A 26,097-nucleotide genomic window follows, 5' to 3' on the forward strand; every position below is an offset into this window, starting at 1 on the left:
AAGCAGATCCTTCCTGCTGGGAGTCCTGAACCTGCTGCTCCTCGGTCCAACTCAGCATTAAACTTCTCCCCCCGTATCACTTTCCTGCAGGATGGAAACCCCGAGGTATGCGCTGCATCGGCCCTGAGCTCCGCTCACAGCCCCGGGGCACGGCTGAGAGGTGCCCGGAGCACAGAGCAGCCGCTCGGAGCCTCCTGCCCTTGGGGAGCCAAGCAGGGTGCCAGAGCTGTGCAGGTCCCCCCCAGAAACGTGGGGAGGAGGGGAGAGACCCAGCCGCAGGAGCAGCGCCCTTGGCCTCTCAAAATACCAGACCGAAAAGGAAAGAAAGGTGGTGGCTGCTCACAGGAAAAAGACTCCAATATCAGATGAAGGCCCGGGCCAGCTATCGCATCGCATCTCTCTTCTGAGAGGGAGGAAATCGCGGCCATATCTGCCAGCGCTGCAGCCCCAGGCTGCTCCTCTCCCACCCAGCCCCGGTGCCAGCGCCGCCGGGACGGCTCGGCCAGGGCTGCTTCCCACCCCGGGACCTGCAAAGGAGAAGGAAGAGGTGTCGGTTCCAAATGAAAAGCACCCGTGGCAGAAAGCCCCGGGTCCCAGGCACAAAGGTCTCCCTATCTGCCAGATCTTCAAACAACCCCTGAACTTTGCAGCTGGGACTTATCTCGGGGCAGATCTGCAGGACATCCTCCGCGATTCTGCTTAGGCTGGCCAGGCCCCGCTCAACTGCAGCCAAGGCAGCCAAGAAGCGTTGCTGCTGCTGATCTACATATGCAAATTATCCTGTTTAGCAAACACCGATAAAGTAACTGGGGGTGGGAAAGCCAAGTCTATTTGAAGATGTCTCCTGGGGATGCAGCGAGATCCGTACGCTCCCTCCAACCTCAGCGGGAGGATAAACCCAGCAATGCCATGAACCAGGGGCAGAGGTGGTGTTTTCCCGGGACAGATGCACACTTCAGTGAGCTGCCTGGGCTAAGCCGGGCTCCGCTCTCTAGCCCAAGGGAACGTTAATCCCCCACGTCTCCCTCTGTTCGCTGCTGCAGGGTTGGCTGCAGCAGACAGCATCCAGGGAAGACAGAGCAGAGCCTTCCACTGGGATCCCAACTGGCGGTATCGCTGGCCGCGCTGGGCAGGAGGGGAGGAGGAACCAGCGGAACAAAGAGCCCCGATGCACAGAAGTGTCTTTCCAGGGAAAAAAAAATCCACCCCAAACCAGATTTCAATAGACTTACAATGCAAATGTATTCAGGCCCCGCAGGGCACTTCTGGCTGTAGCCAGACACCTAATGAGGGTTTCTTGCGTGCCCGGCTGCTGCCGCTGCTCCTACCTGAGGGCCACCGCCAACCCCACAACCGGCCACCGCTGCACCAAGCTCAAGGGGACCAGGGGGCCATTTCCGAGCCCAAGCGGTCGCCCCCGCGGTGGGCAAAGCCAGTGGCACCACTGGCACTGAAAGTGGAACAATGTCCCCTCCTTCCCTTCTGCAGGGCTCTGGGGCAGCACCGCTACCCACCATCTGAATGCTGCCGAGCTGGGGGAGCTCAGCACCGCCTCTGCCCAAGTGCTGGGGGGGACAGAGAGACACCCCCCCTGCAGACGCCCAGCCATCACGACGTGCTCAGCTGACGGCACACAGGGATGCATGGGGATGCTGCGGCCAGACCCACCTCCTGCAGGCGGGATGTCAGCATCCCTGGGCCGATGCCATGCCGGGGGAGAGGAGAAAGCCATCCCGGGAATGCTCACACTGATTTGGAGGATCTGCTTTGGAGGAGGTGCATGTTCGTGATGCTGGGCAGCGGCCGGATTGCCACTGCTGCCATGCTCAGCTGATGGCAGAGGGGACAGCAAAGCCAGACCCAGCCACAACAGCTTGCCAGAAGCACAGATGTGCCCCCCGGGGTCCGCTCACCCACCGTCCCCCTGCCCGGTGAGAGGGACAGGGACCCCCGTCCCACCACACGTCTGTCCTGCTCAGCCTTCACAGGGTGATGGTGCCTGGAAGGGCCGTTTCTCCACGCAGCAGATCCTGGGGCAGCTGCTGGCTCTGCCCCGGCGCAGAGACCCCGGTGGTGGCCCTGGGCAGAGCCGGTCCCAGGTCTCCCCTTTGGTCTTCCAGCTCCTTTGCGAGCCCTCCACTATTTACCCATCACAGGGAAGTTATTCCGACAACCAGCACTTACTGCTCTCCTTTAAAAACCGTGCTTTTAAACAGCAACTGTTCTACTCAAAGGCTTTTTAACCTCGTGAACTTTTGCATTTATCTATGATTTTTCGTTAACAGTGCAAACCTGCCCCAGCGTTAACCCCGCAGGCCCCGGCTCGGGCAGCACCGCTCTCCAGGGAGGCAGCCCCGCACCACTCAGGGGCTGTTGTCACGCTGCCATCGGGGTGGGGGGTGGGGGGGGTCGTGGAGAAATGCCACCTCCCAAAACGCCACCGGGCCCCAGAACAGATGGAGACAGTTCAAAGGTCCCCAGCAGGCGCGCGCACACACACATGCACTGCGGTTTCGCCCTTGCCCAAGCAGTTAAAATTAAACACTGAGACTCTGCCTCGCCTCCCCCAGCCAGAAGAGGAACTCCCAGCATCTCTAGAGCCAAACTAGCACTTTCCAACGGTGGGGAAATAGGGTGAAGTAAAAATTAAAAAAAATATGTATGTGGACACAGAGGCGGTAGATGAGCTCTCGGGGAGGGACAACTCCCACCCGCACACTTCCCCGCTTCGGCACCGGCTCCCAGATCCCCGCCTGGTGCTAAAGGAGGGGAAATGGATGCACAGACAAGGCGACACTTCACCTTCCTGGGCGCTGTGGGATCACCGCTCCTTCGCCTCTTGCATGCCACAACCTACCCCAGGCAGAAAGAGATGCACCGGGATCAACTCCGGACTTTGCTCGCTCTTTTCCGTTCTCCTTTTGCTGGGGTTTTAGGGGATTTTCCAAGAAAGGGACAAGAAACCAGCAGGGTCCGAGGGCAGCTCAGGACAGCAGGACAGAGCCCTGCCCCATCACCTCCCTGGCTGTGGAGGAGGAGTTTCTCTGGGACAGAGAGAGATGCCACTTTTGCAGTATTGTGTATTTACCAGCAGCAGCACCAGCTGAAAGCAGGGATGGAGTAGCAAGAACAAGCCCTGCCTTTACCCAAACTGGGTGCCCCTAGCATGACACCCATGACAACCCAGCCGGGCACACAGGGACGAGGCGGACGATGCCCCAGGGACTCCAGACGCCCCAGGGCCCCTTCCCCATCACAGCCCTTTGGTGCACACACCGGCACCGCCGCCTTCCTGTGCTCACCCCCCTGCGAGGCAGGGACCCCGCTGCTGCCGGCAGCCTCCCTTCCCGTTTCCCAAGGTACTGGCGAAGGCGGTGTGGTGGGGCGAGCAGAAGAGCCCACGTGACTCCAGGATCTTTCCATGACAGAAACTGTAATTCCAGCTAAACAGAGGGCTGGGCATTTCATCTACTCGCAGCCGCAGCATCCTGCCGTAACCAGATCCGCCAGCCAACCCCATCGTGGGCTATTCCAGCTATGCCAGCACTCCCCACCCCAGAGCTCACATTTATGGGGTGCAGGGCACTGCAGAGGGCAGGCCAGGGGCTCCCGAACCCAGCAGCCTTCCAGAGGAGCTTCAGGAGCTCCCGTAGCATCCCAGCTCCGTGCCAAAGCCAGCCTCTTTCTCCCCTTCCCAAGAGCAAAGTGGGAAAACCCAGCACCGAGTTTGTCCCACCTCCGTGTGCACTACCCGGCTGCCGGGCACAAAGCATCTCCCGATGAGCATCACCGCGTTCCCTCCTCTCTCGGTCACCGGCACGGTCGCCTCCCACCCGCTCAGCTCACCCTCTCCTGGTGGGTACCGTCCCGCGGCACCGCACCCTTCGCCCCGCACTCGTGCGGCGGCAAAAGGGAGGTGATGGAGGCAGCAGCCAGCCGGAGCGCCGGCACACCCCGGCACACCCCGACCACCGCCCGGCACGGCCACGCGCGGCACCGCACATACTCAGCTGCGAGGCCAGCTGCGTGTTTAGCCACAGGGAACAGGTGATGGCCGAGATGAAGGGAATTTTAGTCCTTTCCACGCTTCGTTTTTAGCCATCTGCTCGCTGACGCTCAGATTTTGTTGGTCCCGGGTGAGCTGGCACAGGCGTTATCTCAGATGCCAGGATCGTGTATCTGGCTGTCACACGCGCTGCTCTCATGCAATAGCTGCAAACAGGGGCATCTTGCAGATTTCCTCGCTTTAAATCAGATTAAGCACAAGCTACTTAAAGGAAACCACTGTCTTTCCCTGGTAATTCCCATAAAGACGATATTCAACTCTCCTCCGCTTGCTGTCCAGATAGCGCTGCCGTAGGTTACAGTGAAACCGCCGGGAGCCAACCACATTCGGCCACAGCTGCAGCACCGTTAAGCTCCAAAATTCACATTAAAATACCGAGGGACCCAGGCAGAGCAGCGCTAACAGAGTTACACACCGCACGGACTGCTGGCAGGAGAAGCAAACAGCACCACGATCAGGCATTTTTAATTTTATCTGAAAAATAAAGAGAAGTGAGAAGAAAACGACGGGAGAACTAAGTTAACCAACTGCCCGGAGAAAGGGGGATCCGGGCAACGACCACACGTGTTTTACTGTACTCTCAAATTCTGCTTTTAAATGTCAGCGCCGTCAGGGCACACAGGCGCCCTTATAACGTGTAACAAAGAAAAGTGCTGATGCCCGGAAAAGGCTCGGGACAAGGCTGGGGATTGCTCATGGCCGCCACCGTCACCCAATGCCCACACAGAGCCCGGCTGTGCCGTGGGGCAAGGAGCCGGGAGCTCGGCGGAGGGGATGCTGCCTCCTCGGACGAGTGCAGGAGCCAGGGACCGTGATGGAGACCCATTTGGGGGAGGAAGAGGAGGAAGAGGAAGAGGCCACATTTAATCACAGCAGAAGCAACCCCAGATTTCATGGTCTTGCCCAAAAGACTCACCCTGACTGGCTGCAAAGGTCTTGGCCCAGCTGCCACGAAGGGTGGTGTGGGGCTGGAGGACCCCTCTGGGTTACGAAGCCGGGACCCTCGGGGGCTCAGAGACCCGTTCCTTAGGCTGTGCTCCAGGGAAGTCCCTTTAATGACAGCGCCCAGGCCTGAGAGCAGCCTTGCACATCCCTGGGTGTTTGGGAACATTCAGGAACATTACCCAGATATAAATAAAACGCAGGATCCAAGTGTAAATCAGAAGGATTTGCGCTTGGTCGCTCCGACGCACTCGAGTTCCCTCGGCCGCTGAGCAGCTCTCCAAAAGCTACAGCCACTGCCCGCTGACAGGGAGCTGGAGAAGGACTTGGGGTGGCCCTTTGAAGGCGACGCATCGAATGCCCTCAGACCTTGCCATGGGGCTGGGAGCAGGCTCCCACATCCCCACTGATGGGGAGAGGCACAAACACACACGGGCCAGCCTGGCGCGGTACGGAGACAACACGGAGAGCAGCCATGTACTTTGGACATTCCACCTCCAGACAGCTCAGGCAGGTGAAGTGGAAACTGAGCTGTTCCCCAGCCCTGTAGACTAATGCAATAAATATAAATTACGCTAAATATTAAGCACGGTTCAACATCAGAGTGCTTGCGACCCAGACAATCTTAAACCAGCACAATACAGCCTTGGGGAAAAACCACCACCCCAAACAATCGAGCAAGAAGAAAATTAACTCAAGTCAGCTGGAGAATTAGCAATGTAAAGAGTGACATTCCTTAGCTGTCAGGACTGTGTTTGAACCGGGATTAAAGCTGATGCAATAACAACTTCCAGGCCGCTGGAAGTAGGACAGCGTGACGGGTGACAGCGCTGGCTGGCTGCGCCTTCAGCGCCACGAAACAGCCAGTCACTTGCAAAATAACATTGTTCTCAATCTGCCCAGCGAAACGCCCTGGGGACACCGCACCACCCCGGCATGCTTCTGCTTTAGTGGCCCCAGGGCTTCCCCACGGCAGATCACAGGGTGTCACCCGAGCAGAGGCGTCCCCGTGAGCCAGGTCACACCTGGAGGAAGTGACTCTCCCGCAGCATCCCAGCCCCAGAGGTGGCTCCTGGGCCAGTAGCACATCACCAAGAGCCAGCTGCAGGGGACTGGCCAGCCACCCTCTGTCCTTGCATGCCAAAGGATGAGGCCTTGGCATGGGATTCCCTCTGCAATGGGACAGGGACTTAGAGTGACCTTAGTGGTGGGATGGGGACAACACAAGGGCTGGGGGCGGCACAAGCTGCCTGACGGAGATGGCACAAGGGCTTGGGGCGGTCTCAGCCATGTGATGGCATGGGGTGCCCCTGGCTGCGTAGTGGGGACAGCCTGGGGAGAGCACCAGATCCTCTACCGTGCTGCAGCACAGGGTGCATCGACAGAGTGACAGGGACAGCACAAGGGCTCGAGATGGCCTTAGCAGCGGCACGGCACGGGGACATGGGGACAGAGTGGCACGGCGTGCCCTTGACTGTGCCATGGGTATGGCACAGGAGCTCAGGATGGACAGCACGAGAGCCGGGGATGCCCTTGACCACGCGACGGGGACGGCGCGGGGGCTGGGGACACCCTGGGACGCGGGGTTGGGGGGATGGTCCCCCCCATCTCGGCCGTGCCGCGGCCCGGGGCCCCCCGCGGCACCCACCTGCCGAGGAGGCGTCCTCCGCGTCCGAGCTGCCGCCGCTGCCTCCCTCCGGGGAGCTGCCCGCGGGGCCCGGCGGCGGCCGGGGGGCGGCGGGCAGCGGCGGCGGCGGCGGGGGGGCTCGGGCCAGCGCCGCCTCCAGGTAGCCCACCTTGAAGCGCTCCTCGGCCAGCGCCCGCTGCAGGCGGCGCAGGTGGCGGCGGCAGCGCTCCAGCTCCCGTTCCATGGCCCGTACCGAGCCCAGCTCCATGCGGGGCGCCGGTTCTCCCGGGAACTCCGCTTGCCAGTGCCGGGCGAAGTCCGCCCGGGCCGCCTCGCCCGCTTCCTCCACCGCCGCCATCCCCCCGCCCCGGCCCCAAGTTTCGCCCCCCCCCCCTTTCCCCGCCGCCGCCGCCGCCGCCGCCTTCCGCCCCCCGCCGCCGCCGCGGGGCCTGACGTCGGTGCCCGCCCCCGGCCCGCCCCGCCTCGGCACGGCCCCGCCGGGGCGGGGAGCAGCGCTGCCACCGCCCCCCCCGGGCTCGGCTCCGGCTGCGAGCCCCGTGGAGGGAGCGGCCCGGTCACCTGCACCGGTCAGCTCCGCCTCTGCCGCCTCCTTCCACCGGGGAGCACCGCAAGCGCTCCCCGGGGTGCACCCGTGATGGAGCTGGGGAGCCCGAGTGGGATGCGGTGCTGTATTCCCGGCTGTTCCCACCTGCGGTACCTCCGTCTCCATCTCCGGGGCTCCCCCCGGGGGAGCTGCGGGACGTGAGCCGGGAGGATGCCGTGGGCCGGGAGGATGCCGTGGGCCGGGAGGATGCCGTGGTCCGGCGTCGGCAGCGTCAGAGCAGTTAACGAAGCGACAGCTGATGGCACAAACAATCCCACGCGCTGCAAGAAATTGGTCCCCGAGCCAGGGACGGCTGAGCTTCAAAGGCACGGGGTGCTCCAGTGCCTCCCCTCCGCCTATGCGTGCCCCGGCCTTTGCTATGGAACTCTGCTCGCCTCCTGGCCACCCTGCGACACCCTGCTCGCCCTGTCCATCTCAGGATGGAGGGGCCATTCCCGCCAGACAGAGGGACAGGCACAAACTACCGTGGTGGGTGATGAAGGCCCATGTAAGGCTTTTTGCCCACTCTGTGCCCTGGCATGTGTGCCCGCTCCCTTTAAGCTGCCAGGGAAGTGCACGCCCCCCGCCGCACTCCCACCCCACGGGATGGGGCTTTCCAACCCCACGGCCTGGACAGGGTGGGTGTTTCCCTTGTGTCATGCCAGGTGCTGGGACGTGGCACCTCGTGGGGTGCCGGGGGTAGAGGCAGGAGCCTCCAGGCAGCCGCGAGGACCTGCCTTCCCCTGCCTCCTCCCATGTACTGCATGATGGCTATGGATGACTCACAGGCCTGAGTCCCTTGTGCCACCTGGCCGAGCCCCAGCAGGAAAAAAGCGTCCTATTTTGTTTACCCACGGGGCCCAGGCAGTGTCGCAACAACCGCCTCCTCCTTCCCCTCCATCACCGCCTGAGAGCTGGGGGCATCTCCCTGCATGCAAGTCCCTGGCTCTTGCACCTCGGCAGCACAGCCTCCCTCCGGCACAGCCATGCCTCCCAGTGCAGCTTTCCCGAAGAGGGTGGATGGTGCTGGGATACTGCCAGGGGCCAGGCAGCCCCCCCAGCCCATGTCGGCTGCCCCCTCACCACCCCATCTGGGTTTCATCTCCGGGGAGGGCTGTGATCCCAGATGGTCCCGGCAGCTCTCATCTGGAAGCAGCAGCGATTTTAGGGGGTGCTGGATGGATGTGGGTGAGGGCAGCCAGTCCTGGGCCCTTTACAGGAGCTGCAGCCCCTGCTCAGCATCAGTGTTAGGGGCGAAGACTCCCAAAAACGTGCTTCTGGGCTGTGGGACCCATGAGAGCTGTGGCCATGCTGCCCAGGACGGGCAGGTGCCCAGCGCTCAGCAGTGCCCCAGGTTCAGTGTGGCACGTGCTGGAGAGGTGGGTGTCCCCGGGGGTCGAACCCCTTCATGGAGGCTGGGAAGGGAGTGTGGAGGGGGGGTTGCTGTGAGTGGCCTGATTTATTCATGGCGACGGATAATTACAGCTCTTTCATCATCTGTCAGGCAGACGGGCCCGGCAGAGCCTCACAACACATTTCTGGTTCCCCATCTCAGCCCATAAATCTCTCCAGCGCACGGTGATAAATCAGCGGGGGCCGAGGGAGCAGGGCCTGGGTGGGCGTTCCTGCTGGCCTCCCACCCTGTAATGGGCACCTAGGTAGGAAGCATCCAGGACGAGGTGGGGACGGCCCAGCGGGATGCACTAATTACAGGCGGCAGGTGGCATCCGATGACCCGTGATTTACAGTCTGGCCTTGCCCGCTTCCGAGAGCTGGGGCTGGTTCCCTGCAGGTCCGGGGCTGCCCGCTGCTGAGATTTTTGGGATGGGAACCCCCGGCAGTGCTCCCCAGTGAGCTCCTGGGGGCTGCGGGCAGGACGGGGGCAGCGGGTTCTCCCCTGCCTGGTGGGCTGCTGCCTTCCCTCTGCCTCTGCCCAAGCATCGCCCCAGCTGGGACGGGCTTTGTGCCCAGCTCAACCACCCCCCTGTGTGCTCTGTACCGCACCTCCCGACCTCCCACACCAGCAAAAGCATCCCCACGTCAGGGATCCATCCTGCTTAGCTGGGTTCTGGACAGACAGGTCTCTAAGTGGGCCCAGCATGCACATCCTGCTGGCTTTCAAGCATCCCAAAGAGCCCCTCGCTCCCAAGCTGAGCTCACCAGGTAAGTCAGTGGCTGGGGGACCATCCGCTTTTGAGGGCAGAGCAAGACTGGGAGGCCAGAAGGCCGCTGGCGAGAACAAGAGAGCCATGGCGAGCACAGGTGAGTGCTCAAAAATATTTGCAATCTTCACATCCCTTTGAAGTCCTGCTGCCTGGTCCTCCCCTCTCCCCGAGGCCCCGTCTCCTGATTTATTGGGTTCCTGGAGCAGAGGCACTTAAATTAGCTTCAACTTCAAAGAGCCAAGAGAAGAGAAGGGCAATAGACAAATAGCCCCCTGCTAATTGTGGCTATTGATAAACGTGAGCTGGGACAATCAGATAGAAAGGGATGGATCAAGGGGGGACACGTTCTCCCGGGGCTCTGCTTTTGCGCCAGTCACCCCAACAATTTGTCAGACCCACTCCCGGGCCATTTTTCAACATGTTACCCCTCACACAGGAAGGCATTTAGCGATTGCTCGCTAATGAAATGATGGGCAAACACACGTGGCAGCCCCACGCTGCTCCGAGGATGGGGACCTGGCCCTCCCCATGGCCTCCGGACCTGCCGCACCTGGCAAGTCCCTCTGTCCTGCCGGCCTGGGGATGCAGAGAACAAGGAGCTGCTTTCAGCATCGTCTTCCCCAGAGTCAGTGCCGGGGAGGCCTGGCAGCACCAGCCCAGACAGCTCTGCCCCCGGGGTCCCCGCTGCTGGGAAGGGACAGGAAGGCTCTGGAGGCAGGCAGCACTTTAGCTCTTTTATCACCTGCCCCAATTCCCCCTGCCACATTCCTGCTTCCTGCTCCGCGGGGCAGAGGCGTGCCAAGCCCCCACATTCCTCCCCTGGCTCCCCGGGGGGCTGCTCCTGTCCAGGCACCCACCTACCTCCGTGCCCACGGATGCTCCCGGCTTACCGGGGTGCCGCTGCGTGGAGCACCCCTAAGTTGCTGTCTCAAAGGCAGCTCAGTGCTCCGGCCCCGTTCCTGGGGCAGGAGTCATTTTGTCTCCTCCTGCACCCAGGCGCCAGACTCGCTGCTCTCCTCAGCAACATCATCACTCCGTGCCCCAGTTTCCCCGAGCCGTGAAATAAAAGAAATGCTGCAGCATGAGTGAGCGTGGGGGAGCAGAGCCCATCCCCGGTGCCAGGGTGGTGATGCCCCACGTCACGGTATAAAACCCAGGGATGACCTGGCCCAGGCACAGCCGCCAGCCTGCCCAGGGGAGGAGAGGGCAGAGCAGCACAGGGAACTCCTGCAGTGACCGAACTCTTAGCACAGACTAAAGCAACCACTGCGACGTGTGCTTGGTAGAGGGGTCTCACCCCCTTCCTCCTGGGGCCTGGGGGCATCCCACTGCAAACTCCGGGCACCCCAGCACCGGCGTCCCACACTCCAGCCTGGCAGGGTGCTCAGGAGCATCCCGGTGGGCAGAGGCCAGGCAGGGCTCGCCCTGTGCCTCTCCGCAAGGCAGCACACCTGCGGGCAGGTGAGGAGGGTCGGCAGGGAGCCACGTGACGAGCCCCGCCATGGGGTTTTTAGAGGCAGCTGCGTGTCCCTGGAGGAGTGTCTCCCACACCTTGCAGGAGGCAGGACCGCAGCAGCACCTCTCCCGCTCCCCCTCACTGCGGAATGTCCGGAGCAGCCATGGGGAAAAGCACAGCAGCCGAGCCCGACAGCTCGGAAGAGGAGCTGGAAGCAGGGGCTGCATCCCAGGCGTGCTACGGGCAAGGTCTGTGGGTCCCCCGGGGGAGGGAAGCAGCCGCCTGCCTGAGGGACACCGAAGGGATGAAGGTGAGGAAGAGGAGCAGGCCGGTGCGCTCCAAGGCCAGGAGGATGGCTGCCAATGTCAGAGAGCGCAAGAGGATCCTGGACTACAACCAAGCCTTCAATGCCCTGCGGCTGGCCCTCAAACATGACCTCGGTGGCAAAAGGCTTTCCAAAATCGCTACCCTCCGGCGAGCCATCAACAGGATCACAGCTCTGTCCCTGTCCCTGCACGGCGCCGGGCGCTGCTGGCCCTGCACCCACTCTGAGTGCTGTGGCCGGGCCGGGGTCCCTGCGCGGGAGCCGGGGACGAAGGCCACCCACCCCCAGCTCCCCTGGGAGCCCGGTTATGGAGGCACCACCGGCTTTCAGCGCTGCCCTCCGTCCCCTCTCTACACCATGTTTTCCCCTGAGAGGCAGCTCCAGAACTACGAGAACCCGAAGGAGGATCACTCCGTGCCCAGCCCTGCCTATTGCTCCGGCGGGACCCACCACTCGGAGCTGCGAGGCCAGCAGAGATACATGGACAGCCTGCGAGAGCCCCTGGCTGGGGCAGTCCCCTGGCAGCTGGGCTATTGCCAGAGCTGGGGACACCAGCAATGCCTCCCCATCCACTGACCTGCAGGGCTGGGGTGGCAAGACGGTGCTGGGAAGGTAACGCATCTGCGGGACAAATGGGGGGAGCAGGAAGGGACATTTGCATGAGAGAGAAGGGCTGTGGGATGGAGAGCTCGGCTGCAATGCTGGTGAGAGCTGTGAGCCACCGGAACGCCATACAGGACCCCAGTGCTGTCCGGCTGCGGGTCTCCGCTCTGCGGGAAGACTGGGGAAGGGGGAAAGTCCTCTGGAAGTGCCAGCTCTGTGTCTCTTGTGGCGAGGTGTCACTGTTGCCGATTGTCAGTGGTATTTATTGTCTCTTGCTTGCTCTGTGAGAAAACATGACTTACAAACCCAGCACCAGGGCACTGGCTGTTAATATGTGTGGGGTGGACAGATGGGCCGTGGGGATCACACTAAAGCCCTTGGCTGGCTGGTCGCTCTGGCTCCTGACGGAGAAGGAGGGGAGCAGGAGCAGGGAAAGGTTAGTGCCCTGGGACTTTGGATGCTAAGCTCATTTTTGCAGACGTTCGTGCCCAGCAGATTTGAGAGGCCAGGCTGGGAGGGGAGACAGATGTCGGCTTTCAGAAAACCCACCCATCCGTTTGCGGCTTCCTCCCGATCGCAGCAAAGTGGCTCTGGTGGGACGGCCCAATAACGTGCTCCTGGCTTGTTCCAGTGGCATGGAGGAAAGGGGAATTTAACTGGAATTTTACCCTCTGGCTCAGAGAGCTCAGACTAGCTGGGAGGGCTCCCTTCTGCCTGGGATTCAGCAAACTGGAATTACTGCAGGAATTAGGCAGGGGTTTACTGCCACACACATGACTAAACGGCAGGTTTTTGGACAGGGTAAATCGCGCTGCGTGATTCCCGCAGTGCTGAGCCCCCGCAGAACTCCTCCAGCCCTTCCACTCCCCCCGCAGTGCTCCCAGCCGAGCCCTGGCACTGGCTGCCAACACACCAAGGGCAGCCTGAGCTCTTTCCCCGCTGGAGGGACACACGCTGGAACAACCGTCTCAATCCTCTGCTGCAGTGTGCCGGTCCCTCCCCAGGGCCTCCTCCTCCCTTATTCCCCGGGTGGGACAAGGCAGCTGGGAAATGAGCAGAGGAAAGCTACCAGCAGCCAGGAGAGAGAGCTCTTCGCTCGGCAAAGGAGCCTCTTTAAAGTGCTGACGGTGTGAGGCATCTTGGCTTTAATCTCCAACAGATGTTCCCCCTGCCAGAAGAAGGCCTGCAGCAATGTCCGCTGAAGGAATCCTGCTTCTCCCAACAGCATCCCTGCGCCGAGCGGCTTCCCCTGCTCTGGCTCTCCCCGGAGCAGCGGCATGCCCCTGGTCTGCATCACAGGGGGAGTGAAAGCCAAGCAATAGCAGCATTCAAAGAAGGTTTAAGTGAAACCCAGCCCTAACCCAGACACAAATCCCTTGCTCCACCCAAATTTGCATCTCCAGGTTTTACCCCCAGCTTGGGTGGCCAGTCAAGGCAAGACGGATGGAAGCAGATGGCCAGAGAGGCAGAAGCAGGGAGAAGGCATAATAACTCTGCAAGACCCACCCCCCCCGGGCAGGGTCACCCGACTGCTTTTGGGTTTACGTGTATGAAACACGGGTCCTCGTTCTGCCTGGAGGCTGTGGGATGGGACAAATCCCAGGGGGGCAGCAGCCTGGCAGGCTCTGGGTAGCGCTGGGCATCGCGGACCTAGCCCCAGGTAGCAGCAGGTTCCTTGGGCACCTCTGGGAAAGGCAGAAGGTGCTGGGTGTGCCCCATAGATGGCACTCACTGCCAGGGAAATCCCTGACAAATTTGGAACTGAAGCATAATACAGAATGGGTGGAAAACATCCATCTTTGCCAGGCCTCCAGGCTCTGGGTTTTTTTTTTTCAGTCCTCCCTCCTGCCCCTTACCCCCCTGCTCCCAAGGATGCTGTTGTCTGCTGCACAGAACGTAACCCACCCCTGCACCAGCACCCGTTCTCCTTTGCAGGTCCTATGTAGGGACGCAGTATCTGTCACTCATCTGGTGTCCCTGTCCCCAGCTGCTGTGTCTCCAGGGTCACCCATGCGCAGCGAGAGCAGGGTGAGCTCCGCACAGTGTGCCCAGGGACTCCTCTCCCCCTGTGCCTGGGGAGGATGCTCTCCCAGAGCGGCTGGAGTCAGGGCTACCGCCGGGCACCCACACCCCGCCCAGGGTCTGGTCTGTGCCGCATGTCCCCCACCTGCCTGGGGAAAGGCTTTCAGCCAGGGGGGACCCAGCGACAGCAGGGCTGTGTGTACCGGCACCCAGCACAGAGCTGCCCTCGTCATCCCCCTGCTCCTGCGGGGCCGGAGGAGGCCACCGAGCCCCGCTGGCACAAGCCGAGCCGGTTCAGGGCTGGGCTTTCACATACCGCTGCAGTGAAGCGGTGCCCGTGGGAGCCCCCGGGAAGAGCCGGGGGTCGGTGGGGCGGGACAGAGCCTCGGGCAGGGCTGTGCTGGAGGCGGCGGGGAACACCCCGGCGTTCCCACCGCTCCACCCCGCCGCACCCCCGCCAGCATCCCCGGGGGGCGGCGGCGCCGCCTGCACGGGGGGCTGAGCGCGGCCCGGGGGCGGGGGAAGGGGGGAACGGGGACATCCCGGGGGCGGTCCGCGGCCCCGATCCTGCCCCGGGGGCCGAACCGGGCTGGCCCCTCCTCCGGCACGGCCTCCCGCGGGGCGGCGAGCCCCCAGCGCAGAGCGGCGGCGGCGGGGCGCGCTCGGTGCCCGCTCCGCCGGGCCATGGCGAGCGGCGGCGGCGGCGCCGCGCCCGGGGGCTCGGGCTCGGGCTCGGGGTCGGGCACGGCGCTGCCCACCCGCTTCCAGGAGACCGAAAAGCTGCTGGCGCCGACCGAAGGCCGGGAGGAAAAGGGCCTCCGCGGCTCCAAATCCTTCACGGCCGCGCTGCCCGGCGAGGCGGAGCGCAACGGGCACGGGCTCGCCTACAAGTCGGTGTCGGTCGGGCACCTGGAGGCGGCCCCGCTCTCGCCGTCCCGGCTCAGCCTGGGCAGAGCCTCCTCCACGGCCACCAGCACGGCGGCGCCGGAGCAGGGCCGCCCGCGGGACTACCTGGTGCTCGCCATCTTCTCCTGCTTCTGCCCCGTCTGGCCCATCAACGTCGTGGCCCTCGTCTTCTCCATCATGGTGAGTGCGGGACCCGCCGCGCCACCGGACCCGCCCGGTTCCCCCCCGGCGCTGCCGCCGCCGCCGCCGCCCCCGACGGCCGGGGCCGGAGCTGTCCGCGGTGCTGCACCGGCGGGGAGCGGGGGGCGCGGCGGGGAGCGGGGGGGGGTGAGTGGGCGCGGCGGGGAGCGGGGGGGGAGACGCCTGCACAGCTCCCGCAGCTCCACCGGGCTGTGCCGCTGCTCGGCTCCCGCAGGACGCTGCCATCGGGGAAAGGGAGACGGGTGGAGGCGGGCAGGGGCTCTCTCCGATCCGGCGGGGACCCCCGGCAGAGCCGGCGACCGACGCCGGAACAGCTCGGGGGATGGAGAGGGGCTGCCCGGGATTCGGGGGTGGGATCCGGACGCTCCCTGGGCAGGGCTCCGGGAAGCCCGGTGGCTTCGGGAAGCTCGGTCCCTGCCGCCCCGGCAGCGGTCCAGAGCGGCTCGCCGGGTTTCCCCGGGAGGGAGCAGCGAGGCGAAGCAAGGACAAGGGATCTCCCTCCGCACCTCCTCACAGCCCAGCCCAGCCCTGCAGCACTGGGGAGACCCCGGCTGGGGGCCGGTTCCTGTCCTCAGACACTTCAAAGGGACGGGTTGCACCTGCAGCTCTTTTAGTTGCTGTGGAAAAGCAATTTTTTTCCATTAAACATCCCCCACACCTCAGCAAATACACCAACACCAGAGCAGGGGAGAAGAAAGCCAGCGGCCTCCCACCCATCTCAGGTGCAGGTGGCTCTGTCAGCACAGCCCTGCAAGCACGGCCACCCCCTTACCCATCGGGACACCCCACTGCTTTACAGCACCTCCCCAGGCACCTTTTATGCCCTCGATTTGCAACAGAGGCAAATCTTTTCTTTGAAAATCAGCTCAGGGAAAGCAATTACCTGCTTACTACGCAGAAATACACCGAGGGGCACCTGCAGCCAGCACTTCCCCCCAAAACCACCACCAACTCGAAGACAGACACCAGCAGTTGCCACAGAAAAGTCCTCTAGGGAGACCAGTTTCCATTTTGAGGAGGAATCATCATTTCTGCCAGTGCCAGCTGTCATCTGCGTAGTACGGTTGTGTGGCGGAGCCTGTTTAGGCAGCATACGGGGAAGCGGGCCAGCCTTGTTGGGCTTTGCGCTGCAACGAGAGGGTAAGCAGCTGGTTATTGCATATCCATGGTAATAAACAAGGGCTCTCACGGGGATTTTCCAACCACATTAGCCTTCATGCAAAATAGATTCTCACACTCTCCCTTGCAGGCGTTAGAGCCTCCGGCGCAGCGGGGATGTGCCTTGGGCCACATAAGCCCTGTGGAGTAGAAGAGTAAGCAGTGAAAAAAGAGCAGGAGCCAGTCAATAGTGCTAGACAGCGAGGTACCGGTGTGTGTTTATTGTCTTAAACACAAAGGGAGGAAGGACCAACGAGGCAGTAAGACTATTTGGTTGCCTTCTGCTCCCAAGGCCCTTGGCAGCGGTGCCCAGAGCCCACCCAGATCTGGCAAGGGGGATGCCCAACCCCAGCCCTCTGGGGTTGCCGAGGCAGAAGGTGCACTCGGAAGAGCTTGTTCTCCAGGATAAGCTTTTTAGTGCACACAGCTCATTAGTAGCCAGCGCACGTTCCCTGGCACCTTCACAGTCGCCCCTGCACTCCCTGTCCCCTGGGACACTCGATTTATCACGGCTCTTTCTACTGGCCATGCCTAATACCATCACCCCCCCACCTGCCAGCCAGGGACCCCCACACAGCATCAGCGGAGCAGGATGAGGAATGATCCTTGCTCTGTGCTGACCCTGGAGAGCCAGGAAACATCTGGCTGGGTCCTCCGCCGGCAGGAACAGCTCTTGGAGCATCAGCTGATGTTTCACCTGCTTACACCAGGGAGGAATTTAGGTCCCAGTGACCCCTGAGGGTCCCACAGGCTTAGGTCTCCCCACAGAATAAAACCCAGGAGCACTTGATCATGTGCAAATCTGAGCAGGAACCAGGTTTTCGTGATTCCTGGCATCCGGAGGGGGGCAGGGGGACCTTTCCACAATTTGCTGACGTTCCTTTAGCTCTGCAATTGTATTTTTCTTTCCTAAGTCAATGCTTTTTGCACATGAAAGCTTTTTTTCTGGGTAATAAGGAGCAACCAGAGAGGAAAGCAAACGAATGCTTTTGGGTTCAGTGTCTCATAAATCATTTTTCAAAAGCTGCTCTCAGATCCCGGCAGGGCCTATGGCCAGAGGCGGCAGAAAAAAAAATACCTGCTGTAGCCCCCAGCCTGTTCCTGATAATGCTGATCTTGTGGAAACGAGTTACCTGGAGGCTCCTCCACTGACCCTTGGGTGCGTTTTCTTGACCAAGGGAGGCCCTGGCTGCACTAAGGGGTTTGGGTCCCTCCCCGAGCCGGAGAGCGGGGCTGATGGACACCAGGGCAGCGCAGCCCCGTGGGACCCGTCTCAGAGGAGGGCAGGGCAGGGACGGGTACCCCCCCACGCACACACTGTATTGCTGTTATCGAATCCCTTCTGCTGACCGAAGTGCAGCCACATCAGGGGAAGAAGCAGGGAGGTCACTTACCAGCGTACAAAACTCCGAACAAATGAAGAGAAGTAGAAAAAGAAAGGCAAATCCAGCCAGAACCAGCATAAAGTAACGCCAAGGGCAATTCTGCGCAGCACTTGGTGTCCAAAATAAGTACTGCCGTTCCTGAAAGATGTGGGAGAAGTCAAACTATCCTTACACATTTTAAAAGGCACAGTCATCTATCTAAGTCTGATGTTGACTTATACCTCTCTCAGAATGTTTTCTTCAACAAAACGCAAGTGTCGAGGATTAATGATTTATTCTGAGTAGCTGGTGGAAGGCAGCAGAGCGCATCCGAAGCTGGTTCATAAATTGGGAAAGAGGAGGTGACAATTCATCTTGTCCGTCCCTGGGACTAGCACAGGAGAGTAATTGCCTTCATTTGCAACAAGACAACTTAGGTGATCTATTAGGGGAAAAAAAACCCAACCCTTCAGAACAGTAACTGGAACAGATAGTTTGAAAACAGGGAAGATGAATAACTCCTTTGAACCACCCAGGCTGACCTGGCTCTGGGGGTGCTGGGGTACAGCCCCGCTTCTGGGCTCCTTGAGATTTTCTCATGCTCCGCCGTAACGCGGAGTCCCTTGGCACACGCGCAGTGACTCACTCCCCCGTAGCCCTCAAGCCTTCCCCGAGATATTCTGCCTCGGCGAGTCTTGATTAATAAACAAGATGTTCGTGTTTTTATGGGGAAAGCAAAACAGAGGATTAGCGATAGTAGAGAGCTATAATCAATCCGTGCCACGCCGATGAATAATCTGTGTACAGTAACAAACGCTTCCTAAACACCCCGTGCCAATGCTGATGTATTTTTCATAATTGTTCAGCATAAACGAGAAGCAAACACTTCTGTAGTGATAAATATACCAAATTCGTTAGCCTATATTTTTTCCCTAGGAGACAGCTAAAACTGCATATTTCACTGCAATCTAACCCACACCCTGCAAAAATATTACACTTGTTACAAAAAATCTGAGCCTAAAAAAAAAAATAAATAAATCCCAACCGTTGGAAGCTGTCAGTGAGCAGGGCAGGGATCCTGTCAATCCCTGGGCTACTGCGTCCCCCCCAGCTCCCACCACCAGCCCATGAAGCTTCATTTTGTCACCTCCTGTTCTGTAATGAAAATAGGCTCTTGGCTGCATCCCATCAATTTTAGATATCGTCTGTCAAACGTGCTGTCGAGGCCAGAAGGAAGACGGTCTTGAGCTCTCTTGGTGGCGGCGGTGGGGACGTTCTACACAGGGTGGCACGTGAGCGGAGTGGGACGTTTGCGGGGACGCGGTGGGAGCAGCCGCCTGTCTGAGGCCCCACTGCGTTACTTACGTGGCGATACAAACGAAAATGAGTACGTGGAAACCTTCAAAGCCGCATTTTACCTTCTGGAGCAGCAGCCAGCGCACAGCCGGGGCTGGGGGCCTTCTGGTCACGGTGCTGCCAAGGGGGGAGGTGGTATTAAAGCAGGATGAATGGGGGAAATGGGGTAGTAACGTCAAGTATTTATTCATTTAAATTCTCAGTGATGTTTCATAGTTGGTGCTGGAGCTGTGCTGGGCCTCCTGACTCTTAATTTTCTTTCTTTTTTTTTTTTTTAATGACATTTGACAGGGGACCCTTTCCAGCGCAGTTGTTATTTCCGAGATACACGTTTTTTGAAAGGAAAGTGGGATTGTTTTAATACACTCCCACCTTTAACTCTTTTGAACTAGCATTTTTTTTGTTTGTTTGTTTGTTTTTTCAGTTCAAGAGTTTCCCCCAGTTTTAGCAGCCACGCTCCAAAGGGAGGAGCCGGCAGATGGTACGGGGCTGCTGGGGGGAGCTGCCGGCCCCACAGCCTGCCCCAGATCTCCCCCTTCTCCTGAGACCCAGCGCAGCTCAGCAGTGCTGCTGGAGGTGGATGGGGCAGGGGAAGAAGCCTGTAACCCACGTAAAAACGTTAAATACTTAAAAGCATCTCTAAAGAAAGAGTAACCGCTTCAAGGCAGTTAAAGTATCTACAAAAGCCCCGTCCCCGGTGAGGTCAAGGGGAGTTTTGCCTGACGCCTCCAGCGGATCAAGGTGCTGGGCTCCTTACCCTGGTCTCTCCCCTTTCCCCCCACTCCAACCCTTCCCGACCAGGTGGATAACGTTACAGACGGACCTTAAAACTCCTTATCCAATTTCCCTCACTCCAAAAGCCCTTCCCGATAGGTTTCACGGGAGGCAGAAGGGCTCTGCATGAATTCGGGAAGGCTTTTCGGTCCGGAGAGCCGTGCTAGTCTGCCTCTTGCCGAGCAGGGAGCTCCCGTCTTGCTGACGGAAGGGGCTCCAGCCTCTCCACCGCACACGCAGCGAATGCTGACGCACGGTGAGTAATTTCACCGTAATAACCTCGCCGGGGTACCGCGCGGCTGCCCTTCTGCTAAGTGCTAGGTCCTCCCTCAGCCAAGCGCAGGAAGCCCAGCGCCCCGGCTCCGGCAGGCTGGGGAGCGCTCTGGGCTCTTCTCTCAGCACTAATGCTTCTCCCCCACCTGGAACTCTTACTTTCGGTGTTTCTCACTTGGGAACCAAATGATTGCCAATTACAAGAGCTAGAAACAGGATCGTTTCTTATTTAATCGCTTTGGAAGTTTACCATGCATCTGCGTATTGTTATACTTTTTCTCACGAGCGGTGCTTGGTCCTCAGGTTGCGGTGTGTGGTCAGCTCAGGTGGTGGCTTCTCCCGCCCAGCAGCGCCGCTGAGCGCAGGGCAGCGAGAGAGCTGGCACTGAAGCTCAGAGGAGCCAGGCCACAGCATGGCCCTCACTGCCCCGTCAGGCACCAGGCAAGGTCTTGGTGAGCCCGTCGCCACCCATTCTCATGTCTGTCCTCGGTGGGTGTGAGCCCAAATCCTGCTCAACCCGCCCAGCCCCTTGCAGCTGCGGCCCTGGCAGCACTGCGGGGCAGACCCCGGGGGTGCTTCACTAACCCCCCCGGAGATGCCCCCAGGGGCTGGATCTCTGCCGAGCCCATTGGTGGCCGGCCCTGACTGAGCAGGGAAAAGCAAAGTGTCCAAGGGAAGCTCCAAGCCGTGCTCTCCATCCATCCTTGTTCCCAAAGACAAGGACCGCTGCAGTTTATCCCACCGAGAGCCTCCCGGTAAGACGCCAGCGCCCACCAACAGGCAAGTCTTGTTCTGGCTCCGACTCTTGGGGATCTCTCTTCATCCCTTAACGAGTCCACACACAATAATTTCCAGGCACCTACTAGCGCCTTCCCCCGTGCCGTTCCTCACCCCTGCCACAGCCAGCAAGCCCTTTCTTTTAGTGACAGGGCAGAGGAAAGCTTTCACTGAGCTGCTCGAATAAATCAATAGAGCAGCAGGGGAAATCACAACGGAACTAGAAGCAGAACGGAGAAGCTATATGGACTATGCCTTCCCTCCCTACAGCACACACAGGAGCAGGAACTCACTGTAGGAGGACTGCATTTAAAAACAGAGATGGCGAACACAACCCATCTACGTCGATGCAGAAATTCAGGGTAATGCAGAGGCACCAAAGCACATCCCATCGCAAGATGAAAGCCAGCAGTTACTGCCCGCTTTATCAAAGTCCTCTCGCACTCCCATTCGGCTCCAGCGGCCAGCAAAGAGGCCACATGCCGCTTTGGAAATGTCACTGCTTTCTTTTTCCCCAGTTTGTCAGTGATAGTTAAACTGGCAATATACATAAATCTGCTTTATACACATATATATATATATTTATGCATATAAATGGCTTTATACGTACATTTGCGGAAGACGATGGAGGCAGGATGCTTTTCCTGTATGTAAGCGGCAGAAGGGCAGGAGCATCCTTGGGTGATGCAGTCCCCGGCGCAGTCCTGGGGACTGAAGTCAGGAATTTCAGGGTTTTCCGTGAAAAGAGTCAGAGAGGGCCTGCTGCCGGCTGGGGCTGCGCTGTGCCTCCTGCCCCACGCCGGGGCTGTTTCTTAGTCACGCCAATAAAACACAGACTTGAGCCAGCCCAGCCCCTACCTGGGGCAAGTAGAGCAGCATCCCAGGTGGGCTGCTCCAGGTCGGTTCAGCAGGACCACAGGGTGTCAAAGCCATGGGATCATGGAGGCACCGCGCGTGCCGTCCTGTGAGAGCCCAGGGTGGCAGGTCCAGCCCCCCGCTGAAGCAGCAGCTCTCATTTTGGGGACTACGGCCAGAGAGTCGCCCCAGAGCCGCAGCCGTTCTCAGACCCTCTTTCTGTGTTTCCCCCGCCTCAGTCGAGGAACAGCGGGCAGCAAGGGGACATGGACGGAGCCCGGCGACTCGGACGCATGGCCAGGCTGCTCAGCATCGTCTCCATCGTCCTGGGGACCATCATCATCGTGCTCTACATTTCACTCAGCTTCAGAGGTAACGTCTCCTTCTCTTTTCCCCAGCCCAGAACTTCACCTGGCTTCTGCCTCCAGTGTATAGGACACACCTGCCCACCGCCCACCACCACCCTAGGGCAGGTGGTGCTCCATTCCCACCCCAACTGCGGTGGGGCACTAAGCACCTGTATGGTCCAGGCTAGTTTGACCATCACCAGCTGCACACACACACATAAAACACCTTGGAGAACAGGCTCCTTGAAGGAGCGACACACACTCTTCAAATGACCAGAATGGAAAGTCCTCCCTGTGCTGTCCCATAGTGCAGAGGGGACCATACAAGGTCCCCCTGGTGAAAGGTCTTGCCCTGGCAAAGGCTGTGGTGGGTTTAGAAGATTGTAGCGTGGTAAAAACAAAGTGTTTCAGGACACAAATCAACCTGCCCAGAAATGCAATCCCAAAATGTTTGGGGAACCTCCCAAATGTCAACTCACCTGCCAAAGGTTGCCCAGAGAGGTGGTGGAGGCCCCATCCCTGGAGACATGCAAGGCCAGGCTGCATGAGGCTCTGAGCAACCTGATCTAGTTGAAGATGTCCCTGCTCGCTGCGGGGGGGTTGGACTAGATGGCCTTTAGAGGTCCCTTCCCACCCAACACCTTCTGTGATTCTATGAAACCAGCATGACCAGCATGCAGCTCAGGCAAACGGGAACCTCAGAAACACACAGAGCCCCAACCGAGAGCATAAGGGAAATGTCTGTGACTACTGGAAGCTGCCCTAAGACTCTCTTTATTTTACAGTTTCCTAGAAGACATCTCAGCATGCAAATACCTCGAAGAGGAGGAAGACAACTTTCCTTTTGGGGTTTTTACTTTCAGCCTTGCAACAAAAAATTGTCACAGTGTAGGTGGGCAGCCCTAGACAGCCTGCTCTGGAGCGCCGTCGGAAGGAACGCATGCTTCTACTTCACCGCCTCTTGGAAATGAGTTTGTACAAGTGATGGGATAAAAAAAGATCGCAAGAAGGAATGGGAATGAACATCGGACACCAAGTGGAGAGGAGAAAGGGGAAATCCACTACCTCATTCCCCTCCAGCAGAACTCACGGAGTGGGGAGACCACTAAAGTACAAGCGGAGGAGAGAGTTTCAAGAACGAAGCTTATTTTAAAAGAAAAATTTAAGGCGAGAACAGGACATTTCGAAGAATCCTCCTAAGAATTTTGGCACAAGTCACTGAATTTTTGGGGGGTTGTTGGTTTTTAAATCGTCAAATTCTCTGTCTCTACAAAAAAACAAAAAACAAAAAACAAAACAACAAAACAACAAAGCTCAAACTGCCGTCAGGAGCTGAGAGCTGTTCCACGGAGGAGAAGGAGAGCAGAGCTGCAGCGGGACCACGGCTCTGCTCCGAACGAAACGCAGCCACAAAAGCTGGAGGATGTGGTGGGTTCTTTTGTATTTTTGATGAAAAAAAAAAAAAAAAGAGACAATGACCATTTGCATGCCTTTGGGAATGTTCTCCATGTCTGTTCCTATGAGCTCTTTTATCACTTAGGGCAGATTCAGAGCTGGCAGAGCGGGATGTTGCTGCATGAGAACGCCAGGCTCCTCCTCGCCCGCATCCCATGGTGGGGTTTTTAATGGAAGGAAAAATAACGCTTTCTCTGTGAAACCACCCATTTCTCTCTCTGTGCACCCAAAGGGAGGTTAACACTCGTGGCGCTGAGAAAAGAGCCTGGTTAATCCGTAGCAGCAGTTCCAAGGCACGGAGAGCCCGTCCTACCCACTCACGCGTGTATGTCACGTCACGTCCATCACACAAAAGCTTCAGCATGATCCAGCCCCCGCCGCTGTCAGTCCTCCTCTCCCCGACCCTTTTGGGCTTCAGCTTAGGGCTTTCCAGGAGATTTCCAGAGGCACTGAGGAGTTTAAGATCCCGGCTCCTGTCCCTGCACCCCTCACCTGCTCTTCTGCATCTCTGGAAATCTCCAGCATCCCCGGGGCTGGCTGGGGTCAGTTCCACCGGCAGTATTATTTTGTAAGGTTTTATATTTAACATAACAAGAAAATAGACTTTGCTCCTCCCGATCTGCGTATACGTACACCGCGCCTCGCCACGTCTTCCACAATACGCAGCTCCTCGTCCGTTCCCCCGCAGGATCCGATCCCAACGCGCTCCCTCCAACCCCATCGCTTCTTCTTCCCCCTCACCCTGTCCTTGCCGCGGGTTGTTACTGGGGTTGGTCCTCTCTCCGGCCACACCAGACTATGCAAAGTTTCATCGCCTGTTATTTTATTCAGGCTTCGTAGATGGCTTCTGGCCATATCCATTGGCTCCGTATTAGCTGAGCCTCCCTCTTTTATCAAAACTTTGCAGGCACAAGTGCGTGGCCAAGAGCTGCATTCCCCGGCCTTTCTGTTGTCTCCAGCTGGCAGCCTGGCACCTAGAAATACGGACCGCGCTGAGAAATAGGGTGTTTCAGGGCACTTCTGCTCCCCACCATCAATATCCTGGGGAAAAAAAAAAAAAACAAACCCAAACCTTAGACCAAATCTAATGCTTCCGAGGGCTTGTCTACACGGAGAATCTATCGGGCACCGTAAAAAGCTTCACGAGGTGGTCACTGCTCGGCACTAACTTCTTCTTCGGGGCACGTGTGCGCACGTGGGGTTGGCACAGGGCAGGGGCCCACTGGAAATCCACGCGGTAGCGGATTTACTCACGGGCAAAGCTGTGAAAATTCTCTCGTCACCTGGTTGATCGCTCCCTTTTAAAAGGGTTCGCTTTTGCTAGGCGTTACTTGAATCCAGGGGGTAAGAAAGCCAAATCCCCTAGACACGCCGTTAACGTTTTTCTCTACATTAAAAGGGATTGCAGGGACTCAGAGCAATAGCGCACCGCTACAGCACTCTCTTGGGCTCCACTCCCATCCATCACCCCTTTGCCAGGGCTTTATTACAAACTATTGGCTTCTAAAATGGACCAAAATTGCAACCTTTCTTTTGCAATTCATTTTTTTTGTCGGCCTCAGCAAACGGGGGCCGCCGGGCGCTGCTGGGTTTGAGCTGCCACCTGCAGCCACCGCCAGGCTGCCCCCCGGCACCGGACCTCCTCTTCCGAGCCCCTCAGAAACCCTCCCCCCGCGATTCGAACCCTGAACTTCTGGCTGGCGAAATCCCACCAAATCCCCCCAAACGTTTCCTTCTTTAACGCGTGAACCTGAAAGCTGCTTGCTGGGAAACACGCGGTTTTTTTGTTTGTTTTCTTTTTTTTTTTTTCCCTGAGATCCGTAAGGGCAGTGCTGCCCGTCCGTGCATCTTCTGTCCTTCGCTCTTCGAGCTGCTGAAATTCAGCTTGTGGGAAGAGCCAAACAAGCTCCTCCTTGGGCAGGAAGAGCCGACATTCAGGGAACGCTGCCGCAGTGAGTTATAGCACTTGATAGCGCCAAGTATTTATTAAGTAAGAATTTAAATGCTCCGTTATCATTATGTAAAGCCTTTCATCTAAAGTGCTTTACCACATCTAAAGGATTAAACCTTGCCACCCCCCACGAGGTGAGTTACCATTCCGCTGCTCTAATTGCACGGATGGCAAAGTTGCTCAAAGCCACGTGCGTTGTACAGCTCCAAAAAGAAACCCATTTTTCTTTCTCCTCCTCCATAGAGCCCTGTGTGAATACAGATTTCCTTTGAATCGGATTTTTCCGAAGGCAAACACACACTACGCTTCAAAACAAACTGGGGTACCCGAAGTCATAGGAACGAGGGGGCTTCGCGAGGCAGCTGCGATGGTCCTTGCCAGGAGAAGGCCCAGGCTGGTGAAACACCGAGTGGTAGAGGCACCCGAATTCATCAGAACGCATTCATTCATCCCAAAAAAACCCCACGGGTGCATGCAGCCAAATGCGGCTTGTGCCTCCTGTCTTAGCCCGTAGCATCAGGCTGCTGAGGCGACCGCTTCTCAGCTCACTATTAAGTATAGCAAAAAAGAGAAACCAAGGCATAAATTCCTTTGATTTTTAATCTTCTTTCTGATTAGATACGATTGCATTGCTCTGCACTCTTGAATACAGCTTTTTGGTTCTTATCCTGCGCTTAAATCCAGGTGAAAACCTCTACAGTTACTCCTGACGAGGTATCTTCTCTCCTGGTAGCCTGGCTCTCCAGTGCTGGAGAAATAAACTCCCCAGGGTGACCTGGGAAGTCCCTTCCTCCCCACTCCCCCCGCTTTGCAAGGCCGTTGTTTCGTGAAGGTTTTGCCACGAGATCCTTGCTCCCCGCATCACGCACG

At 58.7% G+C, this 26,097-nt stretch overlaps 3 protein-coding genes across 3 annotated transcripts in view; 2 read left to right on the top strand and 1 right to left on the bottom strand.

The window, feature by feature from the left end:
- Positions 1 to 6,730, bottom strand: part of ABR (ABR activator of RhoGEF and GTPase) — a 40,229-nt gene extending 33,499 nt beyond the window's left edge. The window contains exon 1 of the mRNA XM_054209181.1: positions 6,657 to 6,730. The gene's annotated coding sequence lies outside the window, so the exon portion shown is untranslated. The remainder of the gene's footprint in view (positions 1 to 6,656) is intronic.
- Positions 6,731 to 11,008: 4,278 nt separating this feature from the next.
- On the top strand, positions 11,009 to 11,761 carry BHLHA9 (basic helix-loop-helix family member a9). Its single transcript, XM_054210325.1, has one exon. The coding sequence runs from the start codon at positions 11,009 to 11,011 to the stop codon at positions 11,759 to 11,761; it is 753 nt and encodes a 250-aa protein (XP_054066300.1).
- A 2,724-nt stretch (positions 11,762 to 14,485) lies between these two features.
- TRARG1 (trafficking regulator of GLUT4 (SLC2A4) 1) lies at positions 14,486 to 25,382 on the top strand. The gene is made up of 3 exons (XM_054210236.1): positions 14,486 to 14,896; positions 21,714 to 21,846; positions 22,607 to 25,382. The coding sequence occupies exons 1-3, from the start codon at positions 14,495 to 14,497 to the stop codon at positions 22,612 to 22,614; spliced, it is 543 nt and encodes a 180-aa protein (XP_054066211.1). The 5' UTR covers positions 14,486 to 14,494; the 3' UTR covers positions 22,615 to 25,382.
- The last annotated feature ends 715 nt before the right edge of the window (positions 25,383 to 26,097 follow it).

The sequence above is a fragment of the Rissa tridactyla genome, chromosome 7 (genome assembly GCF_028500815.1).
Source record: "Rissa tridactyla isolate bRisTri1 chromosome 7, bRisTri1.patW.cur.20221130, whole genome shotgun sequence".
Taxonomy (NCBI): domain Eukaryota; kingdom Metazoa; phylum Chordata; class Aves; order Charadriiformes; family Laridae; genus Rissa; species Rissa tridactyla.